Below are 20684 nucleotides of genomic sequence, written 5' to 3' on the forward strand. Positions count from 1 at the left end.
ACAAATTGCGATATAAATGACATAAATGCGTGCGTTGCTTATCAGAAACAATTAGAAAACCTCCACTGGAAAGGGGGGAAAAAAAATCCAGTTACAAAGCCTCCATATATAGTTCTTATTGCTTGTCAGACTAATAATAGGAAAGCAAAAAGATTAAAAACGACAAAAAAAAAAAAAAAATTAAATAAATAAAAGAGATTGTAGAGGTTCCATCAGCAACAACACACCTTTTCCTAACTAAATGGGATCAACTACATGGATCCTTAATCTCGAATCAATTAATCCCACACCGGGTATGTTGGGTATGTATTTTCCAAGACTTCCATGGGAATCCTAGCATTTTAAGTTCATTCTACTTTGAGAACTATCTTCATGAACTCGTATACAAAGTAACTAATAGCAGCCGAAGGCAAAACCTGAAAATATGCAAAAAGACCTAGAATAAGGCAAGATTGCATAAGAAAAATAAATAAATACTGGAAAGGACAAATTAGCAGCACATAACTGTAGAACATTAATTGTAGTACAAATAAATCAACACAGAAAAACCATGAAAAGAACTCGTCTTATGTGTTTTTACTCAGAAACCAAGGTTAAAGACATCAAACAAAGAAAATGTATGAGAGAATGGCTGACAGAAAAGGTATACAAAAGTTCTAAGCCTTTCATCAATGGCATAACAATGCAAGCAATGTTACAAGTACTTTCTAAATTGATGCATTTCACACACCACAGACGTTCCTAAAATCCTTCTGCGAAAGAACAACCTCTTGCTTGCTCACCCCATTCAGATTCCCCAGCGCAACCTAGAAAAATTTACTGCCATTCTTATGCCTCACATGGTAGGCAATTTGATTGAAGTTGCTTCTTTGCTTACATCATAGGGAAGGGCGTAGCATGCAAGGAGAGAGAAGGGAGCAAATAACACACAAGTAGCGTGTATGTCGTGAAAAGAGTGAAGTGGGATTCGATCCCAGGACCTAGCTACGACATGTATACTTGCCAACTGAGCTTAACTGGCAACTTCTCTCTAAATAAATATTAAACCACAAAATTATCTACCAATCGTTCAGGTGAAGAATGATCACAATCATAATTATAAATGGTCAATCAATTGCATCAGTCCTATTCATATTCACATGCACAACAATTAATAAAAATACAAAAGTCATTCAGATACTCCGGTTCTGCATCAACATACCTGTAATAAGCTGGGAATGAGCCCTGCATAAAGTGCAGGAATACCTCCTTGCTCAACTATCTTGCCACATGTTGCCACTGCACTTAATTTTGTAGCTTGAGCTTGCATCTGTAGCTGTCTCCGCACAACTTCAAAGGGATATGTTGCTGCTTCAGCACAGGCACCAGCAACAGCACCATATAGCAAAGTTCTCATGGGACCCAACTCCAGCTGGTCCAAAGCATTCAGTTCTTGGCCTTCTAGTTTCATGTGCTCGATTCTTTTCCTTCCTTCAGGAGAATGCAGATAGGCCGATTTCAACATATCATACACACCATAGAAAACTGCACCAGAGGGTGCCATGCTTACTAAAGAGGGCACTAAGCCCTTGTATAGGGAAAAGAACCCTTCAGTTTGGACCATGTGACGAAAAGCACCAATGACTCCACCCAAAGCTTCACCACCAGGTGCCACTATCTTTGTTCGGATCTGAAATGTTCCACAATTGGAGGTATAATCAGCAACAATTTGAACAAGGAATCATGTAAGTCTTCCTTTCTACACAGAAATGGTATTGAGTGTTTTAACCATTGGGCAACAGTGACAGAGTGCACTCTTCTAGCATTGAGTCATCCCACAGTTATGAATGACAGCAGAAAACAAGCATTTGCCTACATAATTAACAACTTAGTATCCTGGACGCCATCTATAGGGGAAAAAAAGAAGAATGTGGTGAAAAGGAGATTCAAAAAACGGCCTCTACGCGAACCGGGGGTAAGGCTGCGTACATTCTGACCCCACCAGACCCCCAGTGGTGGGAGCCTTGTGCACTAGTTACCCCTTTTTTTTAATGTGGTGAAACGATTATCTCAGTTTCTGAAATCCACAGCTTTACATACTTTTTCTTATTCTCCACCCAAGGGGAAGAGGGGGGGGGGGGGAAGGTTGGTAGTAAATGTAAGTGCAAATTAGGAGCAAGCCTACTTATTCATTAAAATCCTCTGGTGATGATTGACAAATGCTGAGCCTCATGATACAAACCTGACTTCAAGGTATGACCAATACATGTTTGAGCATGTAAAACACTTTTAATTTTTAAGTTTGAATTGTCTCACTAGCTAATATATTCTCAAAATTCTAGCATTTCCATGACATCATACATCCTGTTCTGACATGATATTGCAAATGAGAACAAAAGACCAATCTCTTTCAGAAAAGATTCCCTTACAACCTGCTTCATTGGCCAAGAAACCATTGGGTCCAGTACATGGAAGCCATAAAATTCTGGACCCACCACTGAAGTGTCCAACAAGCACAGGTCAGCTTCTCTGTGCCCTTCCTTTATTAGAATTCCTCTCACCATCATAGGCTACTTCTGATTAAAATTTTCCATGAACAAAACAAAAATATACAAAACTAATTTTTGTACAGGAAAAAGATTCCCATGATGCCAGAGTGGGGATGCCTTCCCACATCCTCACATAATGAGCCATGGGCTCCCTACTGAACGAAACTGTCTCCCACCCTCACATTGGTGCGATTTCCCACTCCGGCGCCATGGAAAACCTCTTCCCTTTTATATATAATACAGTGAAAAATGTACCCAAGTAAACTTGTATGCAGTAAATTGAACAAATTATGAACAAAGACAGATAAATACCGTATCCATTGGTAAGCAGAGTATAGAAGCTGTAATGCCAGCTGCAGCACCAGCAAGGAACCTCTCGAAATTTGTTGTTTCCTCATTCCCGGACATTTTGAGAAGTTGTTTTCGATATGTATCATAAGCATAGAAATTTACAGCCTTAAATGGAGCTGTACGAAGAATATTTAGGAAGTTACCCTTCCAGAAGCCTTTCAAGCCTTGGGTGGCAGCAATTGTTTTGATAAGCTCAAAAAGATTCTTCTGTTCACCACGAACTATATACTCCAGTTTGAGTCTCTCCAGCGGGGCGACAAAAGTTCTGAGATAGCAGTATAAGAAAGGAATAGGCAATTAAGAAGAGTAAAAATAACATTAACTACTTCACAAGCCAAGGCAGATAGCATTCATGATTCAAACAGTTAGTAAGTCTTCTCTCAAAAATTCATGTTCTCGCAGCAGAAAGTTCACTTGCAGATCTTACCAAAAAAAAATCTTGGATGTTCATTTTGCACAAATATTAAGTAAAGAACTAGAGGGTGGACCTCGGTGTAACGGTAAGGTTGCTCCATTGCAACCTAGCAGTCGGGGGTTTGAGTCGGGAAACAGTCTCTCTGCAAAGTGGGGGTAAGGCAGCATACATTATGACCCTCCCCAGACCCTGCAATGGCGGGATCCTCGTGCACTGAGTACGCCCTTTTTAATAAGTAAAGAACTATAAAATTTCTGCTAATTTGTTTGATCTGAAACAGAGCAGGCTCCCAAAATAGTGCTGAACAAAAGCTGTTCTACTAGTATCCAGGCCACCACCCCCCACCCAACTCCCAAACTACAGCCCCAAACTCAAATATTTAATAATAAAAAATAAAAAACGGACGAGAAAAGTGCATACCTTGTTTCTTCCTCTCCGTAAAACATGACTCTATCAATTAGGTACTATATAACTTTAACGTTATTTATCATTTTGAATCATATGTGAAATACGAATGCCTCTTTTTATTTGTCCAAATATTTTAATTATTTTTCCACTTACATCAGTTAGGAGTGAGTTTCTAATTAGTAATTTTGAATCATTTATCGGTGGAACTGTGTAGAAACTAGGACCAAATTAACCCCCATAAATATTGACCAATATTGAAAAGAAAAACATTTCGGATGAATGAGATAGATATTATCTGATCAATATCATTAGGTCCATGATGAGTTCACCAAAAAATCTGCATACTGGTGGGTTCTACTAATTCTAAACAAAGACGTAGAAACATTTGATTGGAGTTGGCTTAGTAAGGGTTTGTTGACACACCCAACACATCATTGGAGTTGGCTAGTCTTCCAAAAATGACCCAAAATGAGCTATAGGTGTTCCAAGAATAGTTATGTTGATGTATTACTGTTTTATAATTTAAGAAATGTTTTTTTTAAGTTATAGACCTATTTATTATGCAAAGAAATAATCTTAGTGTTCCACATATGCACCACAACTTATTGCGATAGCTATTAATCTTCTTGAACTAACATGAAACATGCTCTTGCTTTTGCAATGGTTCTTATGTACGCATTGGTGCTTATTCTGGCATTTCTGAATTTCATCTAAAAATCCCATCTTATTCATTTTTTTTTGTCAACTTCTATAGACAACCACAATGTACTTCTACATTATTGATGACCAGAGTTAATAGTGAAACTGAAATTTAGAACCTTGAATGTGAACAGATTCAATTTTTTGGCAGACATCTCTTGTTTCTTTTTTTATTAACATTATTGTACTTAATAAAACAAAATCAAGGAAAATGGAATGGAAGACACCAAAACCCTATTTATAACTGAAGCTGAGGTTATAGATCCTCCACACTGGCTTTCCTTGCTAGAAAAGTTTGAATCTTCCTCATGGGTAAACCATGCATCTGGGTGTAGTGTTTCAGGTCACTGAAAGACAAATACCAGAGAGTAACAATCCAAGATCATAGGGTGACACAAAGTGATCCAAGGGAAAATGATTGGGGGGAGGGAGCATTTTGAAAAGGCATAAAGAACAGGACCATAGAAGTTGCACGCAGAAGGATGTAAAGTTAATTGCTGCATTGGAATAAAAACAGAAGGTGCTGCAAATACGAAAGAAGAAGCACAACACATGATATGCAGTGAAGAGAACCAAGGAACTAAGAAACTTTCAGATGCCAATATAAAAATTTTTCAGTAGGAAAAGGGGGAAGCAGCAAATTATTCCCTAACCAAAATAAAAAATTTCAAATGCCACAGCGCAGGTCACAAGCAGGTATGGAAGATAACTTTGCACAAACCAAAATGGCAATAATCACTGCCATCCAATATCTGTAAACCAAAACCTACATCATAAAAACCAAAAAAAAAAAAAAACTAACCTAGATACCATTGCAGAAACTGCTCCAGCCCAAAGATGCTTCGTGGTGTTCATGGCACCCGATTGTCGTAACGGAACCTTCTGCTCCTTATCCTCTTCAAAGACAACCGCCTCCTCCGGACTTTTCTCTCCATTTTGGTGCAAGAACCCATTTGATTCCTGAACAAATCCATCACTCCCCTTAATCGACAGGCTTACCGACAAAAAACCATCACCCAATACTCCCGACTCTCCCTTAACTCGCCGGTACACCCCAAAAATAACGGGGTTTCGACTTCTGAGAGAAGAAGAAGAAGATAATGAACTAGAAATACCACCACACAAGGAACTCCCAGTCGAAATCAAAGAAACAAATGAAGAAGGAACAGTAGAATCCAAAAACAGTCCTCCACCAACAAAGAAAACAGAACTGGAAACTGGAACTTCCGACGCAGTCAAATCCCTAAACCAGGCTTCCAATCCCAGCATCGTAACAATGCGAAAACGAATTGTAAAAAATGAGATAAGCAGGTGAAAGAGGTCGAGCTCTTCCGATACTGGATTGCTAGGGTTTCTTGAGCTTCTGACATGAGTTTATCATCAGACAACAGAAGCTTGAAGAGCACGAGAGAATCGCATAAAATTAGGGTTCGAACAATGACAGTGACGGATAACCAGATTCTGCTTAGTCTTTGCTGCCATCGCCGCAGTCGAACACTTAAAATCTCTCCAGTTCAGTTCGTTTTTGCTTCGGATTTTCTCTTTCTTGAAGTCTTAATGTATCAATGAATCGGCGATTACTAAAATGGAAGGGAACTGCGCAGTACAGAATATGCCGATAACAACTTCTCAACCGCCGCGTTTTTCGCCTTCGCTGTCCGGAACGCTTATGTGCGCTCTGCGGCGGGTAGCCGAAGGAGTCTGCAAGGTCTCCCGTAGCGCATGTTAGATGAATGTGCTTACGGAATATATCGATCCTCAAGCCGTTTTCGTGATTCCGTTCCACCAAACAAGAGTATAGGAAAATACTAAATTGTTCCTTTATTTTAACTCTTTAGCAGTTTCTTTGGACGGGCTCTTGTTCGCTTGTTTTTCATAGGCAAAAGTTTAAGAAATTGGATTAGTTTACTAGCAAATCCAACGGTTGTGCTGGCATGATGCGCTTCCAGGCACACATTCCGATGCATATCATGACAGCACAGTCATTGGATGCGCGCTGATGCTTCTCCAACACCGGAGAACATTTGAATCCAAAATTTCCATGCAAGGCTGAGCATGTGCATTTTATCAAAAAAAAAAAAGCGCTGAACATGTACACGCATTAAATAAGGTCAGATTGGTATAAATGCCAATATAACATGACATAAAACCACTTGTCCTTCCACCTATTTGACGGATGCGGTGGAAGAATCTCACATGTACGAATCCTTCCTCTCTTTCATATATAAAAAATGATTTCTTATTGTCTTTAATTTGTAAGGGAAGTGTACATCGACTGTATCAGACAAATTTGACCCTAATTTTTTTTAATAAACATATTTTTTTATTGTTTTCCCCTTGTCCGTATTATTTCATCAATACCATATTAGCACGGTATCAAGTTCAATGACTAGTAGAACTATCACATATCACCCAATATAGGTGATACAAACCATACAATACCGATACCTCAAACCATGTGCATGGCATCAAGCATTAGTGTGCAGATTCTTGTGCGTGCTCTCTTAGATCCCACTAAGAGACTCCACCCTCTTTTCTCAATAAATGCTCACTTCTATTGAAAGATTCATAACCTCCCCCTCCCCCTCCCCCTCCCTATTTGTGCAAAACTACACCTGCCATAGCGAAAACTCATCCTAATCCTCATATTCTTCATTCATATTCAATGTAGAACTATTTTTTGATGTCTTTCATATGGAACTCCATCAAAAAAGTTATAGAAACATCAATAATTTGTTGACACGTGGAACTGATTCAAACTCAATAATTGCCTTAACTGCACCTGATCAAATTCATGAGCATAAACAGTATCAATCAATATTCAGAACTTACAATTAAATTTAAACTATTATTATTAATGTAGGGATCTAACGTTTGATCCATACAGAATATATTCTTTTACACAACCATGCCCATGATAGAAGGAAGAATAATGCTTCCGGAATGAGGTTGAAGATCATAAAGTCCAAGTCCCTGGCATCCACCACAACCCTAGAATAATTCTCTATGACTGCATTATGAAGGCTTCCAAATTCTAGAAGGCATCAGCAAAACATGATCCAAATGAAGGGGGAGGGGAGGGGAAAAAGAGTTGAGTTCCTTTGCATTTACGGTCAGAGGATGCTAAGCGTTCCATTTGCTGCCATTTCATTAGGGTGTATAGAGGGGCTTTTTATTTTTATTTTTTGGGTAAAAGTATAGAGGGGTATTTATGAGAGTGAAAAAAGACACATGGCATCCTCTGACTGTATGTGTAGATTATCCAAAATAAGGGGAAAATGGCATGATCATTGACCAAAGCACAAGGAGTGAGGAGGGAAAAGCATGAATTAAGTTTCTTTCACTTGTGGATGATCCAAGTTTTTTTTCTTCATTATTGGTGATGTGACCTTGTGATTGGACTCCTATGATAGTTTCTATTACTATAATATATTGTATAAAAGTCAAAAATTAAAGGGTTCAAATCTCCTTTTTCAGGTGAAAGTTCACGTTACTATAGAAACTGAATCCAAAAACTACATTCCTACCCCTTATATAACTAGAGAATTAGGACCCATTATTCAATCAGTGGAGTAGGAGCCACTGTTTGGTATATAGATTTAGGCCAAATATTCTTTGTGCCAGGGTAGGCTGCGCCCAGACACATGGGGTGGACGAAATGACCACCTTGCCCCCTAATGGTAGGCCCATGTGTCTAGGTGCAAGTTGCGTTGCGGCACAGAGAACATCAGCCCATAGATGTACGTAAATGTAAGTATTTTTTTCCTTCTAATCAGTGAGATTCTCGGTGTGGTCGGCCTCGACAATATGGGATCAAATCCTTCTTCCTCCGATTATTCCACTAACAAACATGTATTGCACTAAAAGTAAAAAATTTATATCATATATGTATTTTTTTGGATAAAGAACGTCACCCAGTTGCACCAGACACGCCACCCCTATGCTCTGACTTAGGGGCATGCAAAATGATTGCTTTGCACCCTTGATCATTTTCGAACCAGAGGGTATAGTGGTCAATTCACGAGCCCTCGTGTCAAGCATGCGCGACCGGCGTTCTCTTTCCCAATTTTTTTGGGGTGGGTGGGGGAGAACACTAGGATAGAACGTCGAACTTAGGAAATGTTTGAAGTCAAGCCCAGATGGTCCCACCCTAAGCCTGGACAGGCTGGGCATGGGCATATCCTAACCCGACCTTGGGCCAAGCTGGGCCTGAGCTAAGGAGTAGGGATCTTGGGCCTAACCCGGCCCAGTTGCACCAAGCTTGAACTGTGATGTCACAATTTCTATGAGGTTAACATTTTTCGATTTTAAATGTACATGGAGGTAACCATTTATCGCAAAGCCTAGCAAAAAGGAAAGGGCCGTTTGATAGGCATAGACATGCTTTGGGTTTCAAGTTAGATCAAGGCCCACCTAAAATTTCGTTAGTTTTGGAACCAGATCTGTTGAGCTTTCTTCAATGAGAATCTGGGAGGGGCCACATGTGTGTAGCAGCCAATGAGAGCAGATGAATTGGTATCATAAGGGGCAAAATTTTTGTCTTTCATGGGGGGCAGGGTGATCATTTCATCCCCCTTATCTGGGCGTGGGCAGTACAATCACCCACATAGAACTTTTCTCCATACGTTATTTATGAAATATTTTGTGTATCAAACTATTCTATCTAATTTGGTTAGTCCTTTTTATTCAAGTAAAGTTAGATATAAAAAAAGATTATTGTGTTTCTAAGAGATGCAATTTTTTTTTGGTAAAGCAAAGAGATGCAATTTGTATGTATTATGATATGTACTATTACACCCGCTCTTAAAAGTGATACTCATGAAGACATTTTTTATGTGTTAATTAATTGAAGAGAGTTTTCAACATACTTAGTTTCGGAAACCTAAATGGCTCTAGAAATCTATCATCTGGCAAATTAAACGTGCCAAATTTTATATATTGGTAAAACGGATTTGGCGGTGGTATGGTCATTTCATAGGGGGCTCATTTGGGTCCCACCTTTGAAATGATCAAAACCACCATTGTTTTGTTGGGCTGGACCCTCGCTTCAAGAGAGTCAAATTGAAGTAAATCCGTAAATCCCTAGGTCTCTACTCAAATATGTAACTTTACCCCTGCTTCTTAGCGAGACTGTTTCATGTTTCGAACCTGCAACCTGATGGTTGTAATAATGCAACTTATCTATTGCGCTAAGGCTCGCAGGAACATACATAGGAATGCATGCATGTCAATACATAAGAGGGTATTTGATCCAATTAGCCTCTAAAATTTGACACAAGGTTCACGCAAGTCATGTACTTCCTATCCAACAATCGTAATTGCCAAATTATCTTTCCATGTGGTACAATGTGACCTTTCATTCCTCAAAATACTATTAAGGGGAAAAGATTGCTACTATGCCCTTATCCAGATTCTTTTTGTCATCTTCACATTATAAAAAGTGGGATCTACATTGACATTTCTCTTTCTTATTCTAACTATATTGGTTCCATGTGGGTTTCATATGAATAATACTATAACGTTCTTTTAATTTTAACATAAAATATAATAGAATATATTAGAAAATAGACAAAAAAAAATTATGTAAAGTATTATTTCTATGAAATTTGTTTAAAAAAACAATCAAGCGTGAAGGACCAGAAGACTCGTCATGGTCTCATGGGTCTGAAAAATTGAAATTCCAAAATCGGCCCAAAAATCATCATCTAAACTTGGAAGCATGAAGGACCAGAAGACTAGTCATGGCCTCATGGGTCTGGAAAATGGAAATTCCAAGATCAGCCCAAAAATCATCATCTTGCAGCGTCATTATTTATTGGAAGACTTCGGGGTTTGGCCAAGAAAATTTTGAAGAGAATGATTTTTTTTTGGGGACCTAGTCATCCCTGCTAGGAAGTGCGCTACACCATCAACCTCCCTAGAAACAAAACGAAGAGTACATTTCAAGAACTTGCTGAACAGATACCCAATATCCTGAACAATGCTACCAATCTCAAAGCGATAGACAGAAGTGCTGTTGGGGGTGGGGGCAAGTAGTAGGGAGAAAATCCCCGGCCAGGAGAGAGGGTAGTCGATTCCTTGGTGCAGTACATCATCCACTGACAATTCCACGATTATAATGGATTTGGCTCCTGTCCAGTAGTGGCAGGAGCTGGAGCGTCTAACACCTCCCTTGAGATTCCTCCACATGGACAACAAGAAGTCCAACGGCATGAAATGAATATAGATTATTTTAATCCAATTAATCCTATTTGTTTCTCTCACCCGACCAAATCCCTAACCCAACCCGTGGAGTTCAAATTTTGAAAACCAAACCTCGAAATCGAGTTTCATCGTTCCTCTTTCTCCTTCCTTCCTTTCTGGTTTTTCCTTTTCCTGTGCTTGAAGAACTCGCCCAAAAGATGAATGTACTGTACCCAAACCTTCACCTTTATTTCAACAAACAGATGAACTTATTGAAATTCCATAACCCAAAAAATGAAATTCTATCTAGTGATCAAAGAACTATCAAAGAACAAGCCAAAAGATACTCAATACCCATAATTTCATGAGTCAAAAAAGTTCCACTTGAAAAAAAAAGCCTAGAAAGAAAACCAAAGAAAAATCTCATAAAACGATCAATCCAAACTTGTAGTGAAATCTCAGTTCTGCGATTCAAGAAAAAATATTAGCTGAAAATATGGGATACAACTAACCAGAGGAAAAGGAAAATGAATGCCTCTCTTCACACCAAACAGATGGGAATCAAAGAGGGGAGAGAACACAAACACCCAATGAGACCAAAATCAGAAGAGCAAGAAAGGTTCAGAACCAGAGGCTTTCACACTTTCTCTGCTAAATAACTGAACAGGCAAACAACAAGCAAAAGATAGAATTTTTCTCTCCCACGCCCCCCTAATCCTTCTCTTTAAGTTCTCCTCTTTTGCATGCTTGCTCTCGCGCTACAGGAGCACTGATGTTTAGCCTCGTCGTCATGGGTCGCCGATCGCCGTTTAAAGGGACGATGGAAGTTCGCCTAAGGTTTTAATCGATTTGTTCATAAAGAAAGGGGGAAGACGAGAGAAAAACGGGGGAAATTTTAATCGATTTTTTGGGTTTTAAATTTTGTTCGGGTCGGATTATGGTAAAATGAGAGAGGGATGAAAAGTGGATCTGCATTTTGCCCATTTTCAGGTTGACCGTTGGATTAATAAAATGACACTTGTCATTATCTTAGGTGGTGTTGGACGCTCCAGCTCCCGCCACTGTAGGACAAGAGCCGAATGCGATTATAATCGACTTTGGTGCAGTACTGGTTTGAATAGAAGACTTGTTTGATACAAAGAGACGTTCCAAGCATGGTTTGAAGAATCAGTCGCATCGATCAATTCTTGGTTGATTCTGTATTGATGGATCGATACAGATCAAAGATTTTAAAGAAAAATAAAAATAAACGATGTATCCAATCTGTATCGGTATCAGATTAGTATCGGCTAAGATCAATACAATATCCGATTCCGATTCCTAAATCCCTGAGCAAGCTGGAAAAAGGATATAAGAGATGTGCCTTCCGTAACATTGTGTAACTTCTCACACATTCCATTAGCATAAATACTATAAAAATGCTCTACGTCATGAGAAAATTATTTTAAGAAGGAAAACGTTAAAAGAACGTTCTATAATACTCCGCTTGGTCAGCTCTTACCAAAAACGAAAAACTCCTCTTGGTCGGGTGGCTAGAGACTGACCTTCGTGTTGCTTCCCTTGACCACAACTCCCGTCGCCTCTCGGCTATTAAAACGTGTTCTAGCGGCTAACTATGTTCTCCTACCGTATTATTCGTATGGACGATGACTTGATAAACTTGTTCAAGTGGATCACTCTAATGAGTACTTCCCCAGTTCCCCTAAGTAATACAACTTAACCAGAGCACAAGAAAAGCGTTTCTAAGAGAACAGTCATATCCTTAGAAAGTGTTCAGTTAAATGCCAACCATCAGATCGTATCATCTAAAGATTTAGATCTTATTAATTCTATCTAACGGTGAGAACTATCACATCATTATAGACAGATACAGCGCCCATTAGCGTACGCGAGTGGCGTGGCCAACCTTTTCCTGTACTGCTGTCACTACAATGCAGTTTCTCAAATTCTTGAATATTCAAAGATTCGTTTAGTTTATGTGGACTGAAATTTTACATGTGCCACACCAAGACCCTAGAGTTTCCCAAACGATACAACTATCGTTAAGGTGTCTTTCTAAAAAAAATTTATTTAAGATAATCGAAAGTCGTTATAGCTTTGCTAATCATCCATTGTCTTGGAGGTCAAGAAAGGTATTGACGTTTAGATAATTAAACAAAATCCTTATTACACGGGTTGACAGTCGGAGTTCCATACTTGCACCGACTCTGGGCTATTTGAACACCGGAATCGGGGTGTCACGCCAAGCGTCTGAATCTGACTGAGTACTGAGAGTCACACCAGTCTGAAACCTGAATCGCTTGTGTAAACGTGAGAAATTATAGTATTTCCAAGGTGTTCTCACAGGGCCATTTGTGCAGAGATCGGAGATGAATCAACACCTGGCTCGATCGCTGATCCGTGGTTTACTCCATGGACAGTACCAGAACTCAGCACGTTACGTTGTTTCTTCGTATGCTGTCAGAAGGTGTACTGAAACCCTATCAACTTCTTCTTGTCCGAGTTATTTCTTCCCTGGTATCTCGCATTTTGGACGTCATTTGAGCTCTGCCTCTTCTGCGGCGGAGACTGCGTTGGCTGAGAAGGATCTGAAGGAAAATTCGGTTACAGATGACGCCGAACGGCAGAGTGGAAAGTCTCCGGGTAAGGGTTCTGTGAATTCCTATTGGGGTATAATACGGCCGGAGATCACGAGGGAGGACGGGACTGCTTGGCCATGGAACTGCTTCATGGTAAGGAGAATTAAGTAAGGTTCTACATTTGATTTTGCCTTGTTCCTATGTTACTCTCTACTTGTGCTGTTTCTTTTTTTCTTTTTTTTTTTGTTTCCTCTCCCGCTCTCCTTTAGGAGTCTGGACCACTATTGTTTTTTCAATTGTTTCCTATTTGATTAGAACGGAACAGTTTAGGCTTTGGATTTCCGATTTTTCGGGTCACTCTTTGTAGGCTTTGAATTTTCAATCCAGTATTTCCAATGAGTATTGTTTCTATTTTACTCATTGGAAACATTGAATTCGAAAATATTTAGATTGATTTGTCAGGTAATCTGGTTTCTACCGGGTAATAGTGTATATTTACTATGGGGAAGTATCAAAGCAACTTCTCAAGATGCTGTTGCTGGCCAGTTTTTGTTTCTATGATAACCCCCTCGCTTGAATCTGTACTTAAATTTTACATGATCAAAAGTAATGTATTCTCACTTGTCCATTTCATTTTCCAGTGAGTTTACTGATTCAATCTGTATGTTGTTAACAAATATGACAACTAGTTTTGATATATATGAGATATTAGACATCAGATACAGTAAGAAAGAACAGCTAACGGTTGGTGTTTTGCAAATGATTAGTTTTCCATTTTCAGCTTTATGGAAATATAATTATTTCATTTTTGTCTAAATTTTGGCAGTTTCGAATTGTGAATACAAGGCTCATTTGTTAGTTGTGGCATGAAAGAATAGGCAAATAGTTGCTCTATATAAAGTTGTCAACAGTTCTAGATTGATAAAGCGTCTGAGACTTGGATTCTTTGATATCACTTTGTGTGCAATGTCTTAGTTATCAAACAAAGATGATTTCCTTTGAAAAAACTGCTTATCTTCTGTTAATAGTCCTGTAATTTACTGATCCCTGTAAATAGCTGGAACAATAGGTAAGACGTTGATATTACCCATCTCATAAAAAATGTTTATATGTACAAATATGAGAAGTACCCACGCTGACACAAAGATTACTACACAATAAATTTGTGCTTCTAAAAACTGGCCCTGTACGAGATGTAAAAAACAGAAGGATGCCCTAGAACTTGCCTGGCCTCCTGGAATAATGACTTCCACTCCAAATTAACATCCATTTCATAAGATGGAAAATCTGCAACAACATAACTTGAGTGAGTGCTGCTGGTGCCTAGCTTCTGTATCACCTAATCTAAAACTGGAATTTAACATTAGAAGCTGGCTTCTAGAGAAGCAGAAGCCTGAAAAGCTTAGCCAAACATGCCCAAATAAGTAAGTGATTGTTGCAGTATCTCTTGACTGGTTGGACCAGCATGATAGGCTTTGGAGACCCAAACCCAGATGGAACTGGTCCAATGGTTTTTGGTCTAACAAGGGTTGGAATTACTTTCCACTTTATTGAATATTATGCACTGTTTGCCATCCTCCTGCCTTATTAATTAATTCACCCCGTATGAAGATCTTCTCCAAAGTATCTTTGAGAACAAACTGCTAGCAAACAGAATATACTACATTCTTCTAAGATGTTTGAGTAAAGTTTTGGACCCTCCCTACGGGCTGTGGCTCAACAAAAACCTGCTGCCATGGGAACCTGAGCCTGAGGTTCCATAGGCTAGCTGGCATTGTTTTGGTGATTTGGGAAGTGTTGTAATTTTGTTTTAAGAAACTCTTTATTTATTGAGTTCTTGATACTGTTTACCATTGCGGGCCTCGGCGCAACGGTAAGGTTGCTTTACTTGTGGTTGCGGGTCGGAGTCAGGAAACAAACTCTCCGTGAAACGGGGTAAGGCTGCGTAGATATGCCCCTCCCCAGACCCTACAGTAGTGGGAGCCTTGTGCACTGGATACACCTTTTTTTTAAAATTAAATTTGCATCTTCATCCATGAAAATCACATTCAACCTTTGTCAAATAATACCCTTCAATTACTTCACTTCTCCCACTTTTCCCACCATTTAATTGGTACTGTAAGTCGCTTAACTTTAAAATTTAAACGTCAGCTGATTCTTTCTTGAATCAAGCAAGCAAAACCTGCCCTGTATAAAATCCTGCCAGCCTAGCTACACCCTTCAACGATGGAGAGAAACCCAATCTTTCTTAGCCTATTAACCCTTAAGACCTGTTTAAATCTTACACCTTTCTAATAACTCTGAGTCCCTGACCTTGTTGCCTGATTTTCTCCCATCCTACCATCTTTTAATACCCCTTTTCAACCCCACTCCTGAGGGAAGGACTATTCTGCTCTTAATTAGAGAAGTGACACAAATAATGCAAGTCCACACGTTAAGAACTGAGAATAAGGACCCAAAAAAGATTCAGAGTTCATTTCCTTGTAGATTTTATTTAACATATTATTCTTGATTCTTTTTCTTATTTCTCCCCTTTTTCTAATCAAGTTGTGCTAGCATGACTCCTGGAGAGTGAAACACTTCATCTTTCCTCTTTTCTAAAAGCAAAACTGAGCATACTTGATAAGAAAAAACTGACAGCTTTGCAGCTTTAGCTTACAAAATTACATCCATCATCATCTTATTCTTCCTCCCATGGTTCATTGTATATTTTTTGTTTGCGATTTCTCTATGCAGTTATATTTATGGTTTAATGAATGTTTCCGTTTTGGCTCTTATTATCAAGAATCTTAGTTATTATTAAGGTGAGTTTTGGGGTACCCCATCCTACATCAGGCTTTTTTCTTGCTTGATAAACATAGTCAACTGAGATGAGTGATGGAGTTATTGAGTGGCAGAGCAAGTTCTAAATGCTAAAATAATTCATTTGAAGAATACTGCAACTAATGGGCTAATGGCCCATAATATAGAATAAGATAATACTACTAGAGTAAGATAATATTACTTTCCTGCTGTTCTAAAGATGCATGCTTTTTTCTAGAAAATTGCAGTTTACAAGCTGTGGAAAAAAAACTCAAAACCTTTCTTGTTTGTATTTAAAATGATGCAATTAAATGATTAATTATTAGTGGGTACTTTTCTTGATAGGAAATCTTTGTACTTTTATGAGCTTATCCTTTATGTCTAATTAAGATTTTTTTTTATTCTGATTGTGTTCAAATAATCTTTCTGGAAGTTATCAGGTCCTTTTGCTAATATATTTTTTATTTCTTTCCTGCAGCCATGGGAGACCTACAAAGCTGACTTGTCAATTGATCTGACTAAGCATCATGTACCTAAAACATTTTTGGACAAGTTTGCGTTTAGGACAGTGAAGCTTCTTCGGTTACCAACTGATATTTTCTTTCAGGTGCATAATCTGCTTCTCTTTTCTTTTTTTTGTTTTGTTTTGTTTTGTTTTGTTTTGTTTTGATGATTATTAGTAAATTTTTTATGAAGCATAGGTTATGAATATAGCTATTAGGATCATATCTTGTATTTCCCAGAAGGTTTAAAAAACTCATAATTGTATATAGGATTGGTCTCTCCAATTCTGATTCGATTTCAGTTTGAATCTTTCCGAAATTGGCCAGGAATCAGTTGGGTTTGACTGGAATTATCTAGACTCAGTTGGATTGCCTAGATTTGTGGTTAATCGGAGTTGGCATGATGCAAGTAGCCCATCCTGAAACTAGATTAGTAATCAATTAATTGATTGACTGCAGCTGGCCCAGGTGTAGGATATTTTCCTGACAAACCAGGGGCTGAGAAACTTACTGGTTTGTATGTTCCCGTAAGCTGGATGATAGGTCCCTCTGTGTTCCATTAGTGGAACAGGATTTGAATGGTCAACTGAATTGTGTAATAAGGGTGAGCTTTGTTGAGTTTGTAGGCTGCTTTACTATTTGGTGAATTTGTACCCCCTTGTACACAGTGTTTCTAATCTTCTCTGTGCTATCAGGGAAATAGACTCATATTTCAAGTTATTTAAAGGTGTTAAAACTCGGAATCAGAGTGTCAGTTTCTGATCCCAAGTTGACTAGGCCAATCTGTTCTTGACTTTTTATGTAATGAGTCATTTAGCACTTCTTTATTCATGAAATCTATATTATTTTCAAGAAAAAGGTTCTAAGACTGTTCAACTTTCTTTATATTTTCATTCATTATACAGAGAAGGTATGGATGTCGCGCAATGATGCTTGAGACAGTTGCAGCTGTTCCTGGTATGGTGGGAGGGATGCTGTTGCATCTTAGGTCTCTCCGTAAGTTCCAGCAGACTGGTGGTTGGGTCAAGGCCCTACTAGAAGAAGCGGAGAATGAAAGGATGCACTTGATGACTATGGTGGAGCTTGTGAAGCCCAAATGGTATGAGAGGCTACTGGTTCTTGTTGTTCAAGGAGGGTTCTTCAACATGTTCTTTGTTCTTTATATTCTTTCTCCGAAGTTGGCTCATCGAATTGTTGGATATCTGGAGGAGGAAGCAATACATTCATATACAGAGTACCTGAAGGATATTGACAGTGGTGCCATCGAAAATATTCAAGCTCCTGCAATTGCTATTGACTATTGGAGGTTGCCCAAGGATGCCACTCTTAAAGATGTTGTGATTGTGATCCGAGCTGATGAAGCGCACCATCGAGATGTCAACCATTTTGCTTCTGTGAGTACTTCCAACCTTTCTCCATCCATGATTTTTAGTGATTATTGGGTAATATTTTCTAGAATGGAACTGTAATCTGTTTTTATAGTTTATATGGGTGCATGATTCCATTATTTCCTTGATCATGATATAGTGCCTGTTTTTATAGGTTATATGGGTGCATGATTCCATCATTTCCTTAATCATGATATAGTGCCATACCAGGAAATTTTTTTTGCATTCATGCTGGGACTCTCCAGTAGCAGCCAGCCAAAGTTGAAGTTTCCAGTTCTACAGACTTTTTTTTTTTGGGGGGGGGGGGGGGAGGGGTTCAAACCAGACCTGGGTCTGAAACTCTTCTTCGCCGCTGAATCAGTATCAACTGATATGTACTTTAAGTTAGGAATTTTCTGGGGGAAGTTAATAAACGTAAATGTTTAGTAAGGAATTTATGAAATCCTTCCAGAATGTGAAAATTTTTAATTAAGGGGAATGGATCTCCAAAATGGTTTGGGTACTGTAGGTTATGCATTTTGGCAACTCACAGTTGGAAACTTAGAAGTTGCCATCTCAAAAGGGTACTGTATGTTATGCATGTCAATCTCTCCACATGTGGCAACTTCAGCCAAGTAGCTTGCTTACATGAGGTGCAAAAAGGACCCCCTTTTTTGTTTCCAAAATTTTATTTATTCTTAAAAGTCTAGTTTATTGCAAGGGAAGAGTCCACCATATTAATGTTCTGATCCGGCATGGACCGAGGCTGAACACATGGCCAATTCAGGGTGTCATCCACCAGATGGTTGGAATTAGCCATGTTGCCAATAGGTGGGGAGTCTCATTTAGCAAAGGGAATTAGGCCACCCATGAATTAAGGTTGTGTTTGGTGCATATATTCTATTTGTTGTTTTTTATCGATTTTTTTTTTCTGGGATGAGGTGGGGGTTGGGGAAGGGATTGTGATGACTCAAATAAAAAGCAGCTTTACATGAAGAAAAATGAAATTACAAACAATAAAAAGTTTTCAATGTGTTTCTTATATTTTTTTTGTACATGTGCTTCCACATTCTAAATGGACAATAATGACTGGAGTGCAAAAAGCACTTTTTTTCATTAAATAGAATGAAAAAGTGTGCGAAAAGTTTTTTCCATGCGAAAAGCCATGGCAAGGGCAGGCTCAGTCCGTGATGAGTTGATTCTAGTCGTATCACCTAGGAATTCAGTGATGCCTCATCAAAATTAATTCTGGTTGTGCTATGTGCCTGGTCATACAACAATAACAAGAAGTCAGCCTTATCCCAACTAAATGGGGTCGGCTACATGGATTTGAGAGTTATTCATGTCTTTCCTCCCCACTTCTCCGAAGGTCATTTTAGGTCTGCCCTTCGCTCTTGTAGTTCCTTCAATTTGAATCAAATTACTCCTTCGTACTAGAGTATCTAAAGTCCTCCAATGAATATGGCTATGTGCATACATCATTCTATATAGAAGCACATTGCATCATCGGCAGCAGCATCTTCATCCTTTCTTCGTTGTTGATAATCCAGCTAATATTGCAGTTGTGGGAAATCTACCAACCTTCCCATCTTATTTTCGATTCTAAGTTGCCCTTGGACTTTGCTTCTATTTTGATTTATTGCTGGCTTTCTCAGGAATGTTGTCATTTTAGATTATATTATTTTAACTTCAAGTATTATTGTGTTTTTAGTGATAATCAGTCTAATGCCATGTTTTGGTGCTTGATGATTTCTTCGTGATGCAGGACATTCATTATCAGGGAAAAGAATTGAGGGAGGCTCCAGCTCCACTTGGATACCATTAACATGTTTTTCCTTTTTTTCGTGTGTTTATTGATGTCTATAGGTGGCAATGAGAAGACCTTAAAGTTGTCATGCATTGCTAGAGTGAGTTTGGTTAGTAAGCTGAATGTCGTATATATAACTGAAATATATTGCGATATATTGTTGTTTGAACATCACGAACAAAGATCTCTGAGGATGGTGGTAAAAACTAAAACAAGAAAGCACAAGTTGCCTTTGCCAGTATACCATTTTATGCACCATCTACTCTTTTAATTTTATTTTATTGGTCTTTTTTTTCTCCTTTCACATAAAATTCTAGGAAGTAATATAAATTAGGGATAATATTAAACTACCTAATAATATAGACAATATTTTTGGCTTTGACCAATATAACCAAGACTACCATCATATTTTCATATAAATTTATAACAAAATGAGTTCCAACTTTTTGACTAATCAGTGGGCCCTACCCCTGAGACCATAACTGCCTTGATCAGTTGCATTGAGTTAAGAATAGGATCATTGGCAATTATCTCTAACTTTAGCTAAATTGTTACCTGGTCGCCTGACCCCTGTGCCACCACACTGTCTAATTGCATGCATAGTATACAAGCATCACAGTGAGTGGGATTTTTGCCTTTTCATGGGAGGGTGGTTATTTTACACATAGTTGTGCCTAAGCGCAGGGACCATACAACTGTTAAGAATAGGAGTTTAAGGGTATTCTTGTATATAACCACATGTATTTTATATTTCTTCTGTTATTTGTATAAGGCCAGGGGCCCCTGTGTAATTAGTTATTCTTTTTCAATATAAGGAAGTTTGTCTCTAGTTTGAGATAGAAGAGATTAAACACAACCGTATGTGCTCTTCTCTTTCCCTCTCTTTTCCTTCTTCTCCTTCCTCTCTAAAAGCTCGAACATGGTATCGAGCGTACTCTTCCCGGAGTTTGAAGGTGTTAGAAGGGTGTTTAGTGGACCAAGAGGTGGTTTTCTCTTGGTTGTTCTTGGAGTTTGAGCTCCAACTGCGGTTCTTCACAGATCT

At 38.6% G+C, this 20684-nt stretch overlaps 2 protein-coding genes across 2 annotated transcripts; one reads left to right on the top strand and one right to left on the bottom strand.

Moving 5' to 3' along the window:
- Positions 1 to 346: 346 nt before the first annotated feature.
- On the bottom strand, positions 347 to 6011 carry LOC122667312 (probable mitochondrial adenine nucleotide transporter BTL3). The gene is made up of 4 exons (XM_043863569.1): positions 5204 to 6011; positions 2841 to 3144; positions 1202 to 1669; positions 347 to 416 (listed from the first exon to the last, which is right to left on the bottom strand). The coding sequence occupies exons 1-4, from the start codon at positions 5668 to 5670 to the stop codon at positions 348 to 350; spliced, it is 1308 nt and encodes a 435-aa protein (XP_043719504.1). The 5' UTR covers positions 5671 to 6011; the 3' UTR covers position 347.
- Positions 1764 to 19883, top strand: LOC122667313 (ubiquinol oxidase, mitochondrial-like). The gene is made up of 5 exons (XM_043863571.1): positions 1764 to 1806; positions 12913 to 13316; positions 16444 to 16572; positions 17374 to 17862; positions 19601 to 19883. Exons 2-5 carry the CDS (start codon positions 12954 to 12956, stop codon positions 19658 to 19660), a joined length of 1041 nt encoding a protein of 346 aa, XP_043719506.1. The 5' UTR covers positions 1764 to 1806; positions 12913 to 12953; the 3' UTR covers positions 19661 to 19883.
- The last annotated feature ends 801 nt before the right edge of the window (positions 19884 to 20684 follow it).

The sequence above is a fragment of the Telopea speciosissima genome, chromosome 7 (genome assembly GCF_018873765.1).
Source record: "Telopea speciosissima isolate NSW1024214 ecotype Mountain lineage chromosome 7, Tspe_v1, whole genome shotgun sequence".
Lineage (NCBI taxonomy): Eukaryota > Viridiplantae > Streptophyta > Magnoliopsida > Proteales > Proteaceae > Telopea > Telopea speciosissima.

What these genes read in the sequence shown, in the direction of transcription:
- LOC122667313 (XM_043863571.1), top strand. Translation starts at nt 12,954, where the DNA reads ATGAATCAACACCTGGCTCGATCGCTGATCCGTGGTTTACTCCATGGA. An exon ending in GGCCATGGAACTGCTTCATG is followed by an intron (nt 13,317 to 16,443) that starts GTAAGGAGAATT and finishes TCTTTCCTGCAG; the next exon opens with CCATGGGAGACCTACAAAGC. An exon ending in CAACTGATATTTTCTTTCAG is followed by an intron (nt 16,573 to 17,373) that starts GTGCATAATCTG and finishes TTCATTATACAG; the next exon opens with AGAAGGTATGGATGTCGCGC.
- LOC122667312 (XM_043863569.1), bottom strand. Translation starts at nt 5,670, where the DNA reads ATGCTGGGATTGGAAGCCTGGTTTAGGGATTTGACTGCGTCGGAAGTT. An exon ending in GTTTCTGCAATGGTATCTAG is followed by an intron (nt 3,145 to 5,203) that starts GTTAGTTTTTTT and finishes CTGCTATCTCAG; the next exon opens with AACTTTTGTCGCCCCGCTGG. An exon ending in TCATTCCCAGCTTATTACAG is followed by an intron (nt 417 to 1,201) that starts GTATGTTGATGC and finishes GCATATTTTCAG; the next exon opens with GTTTTGCCTTCGGCTGCTAT.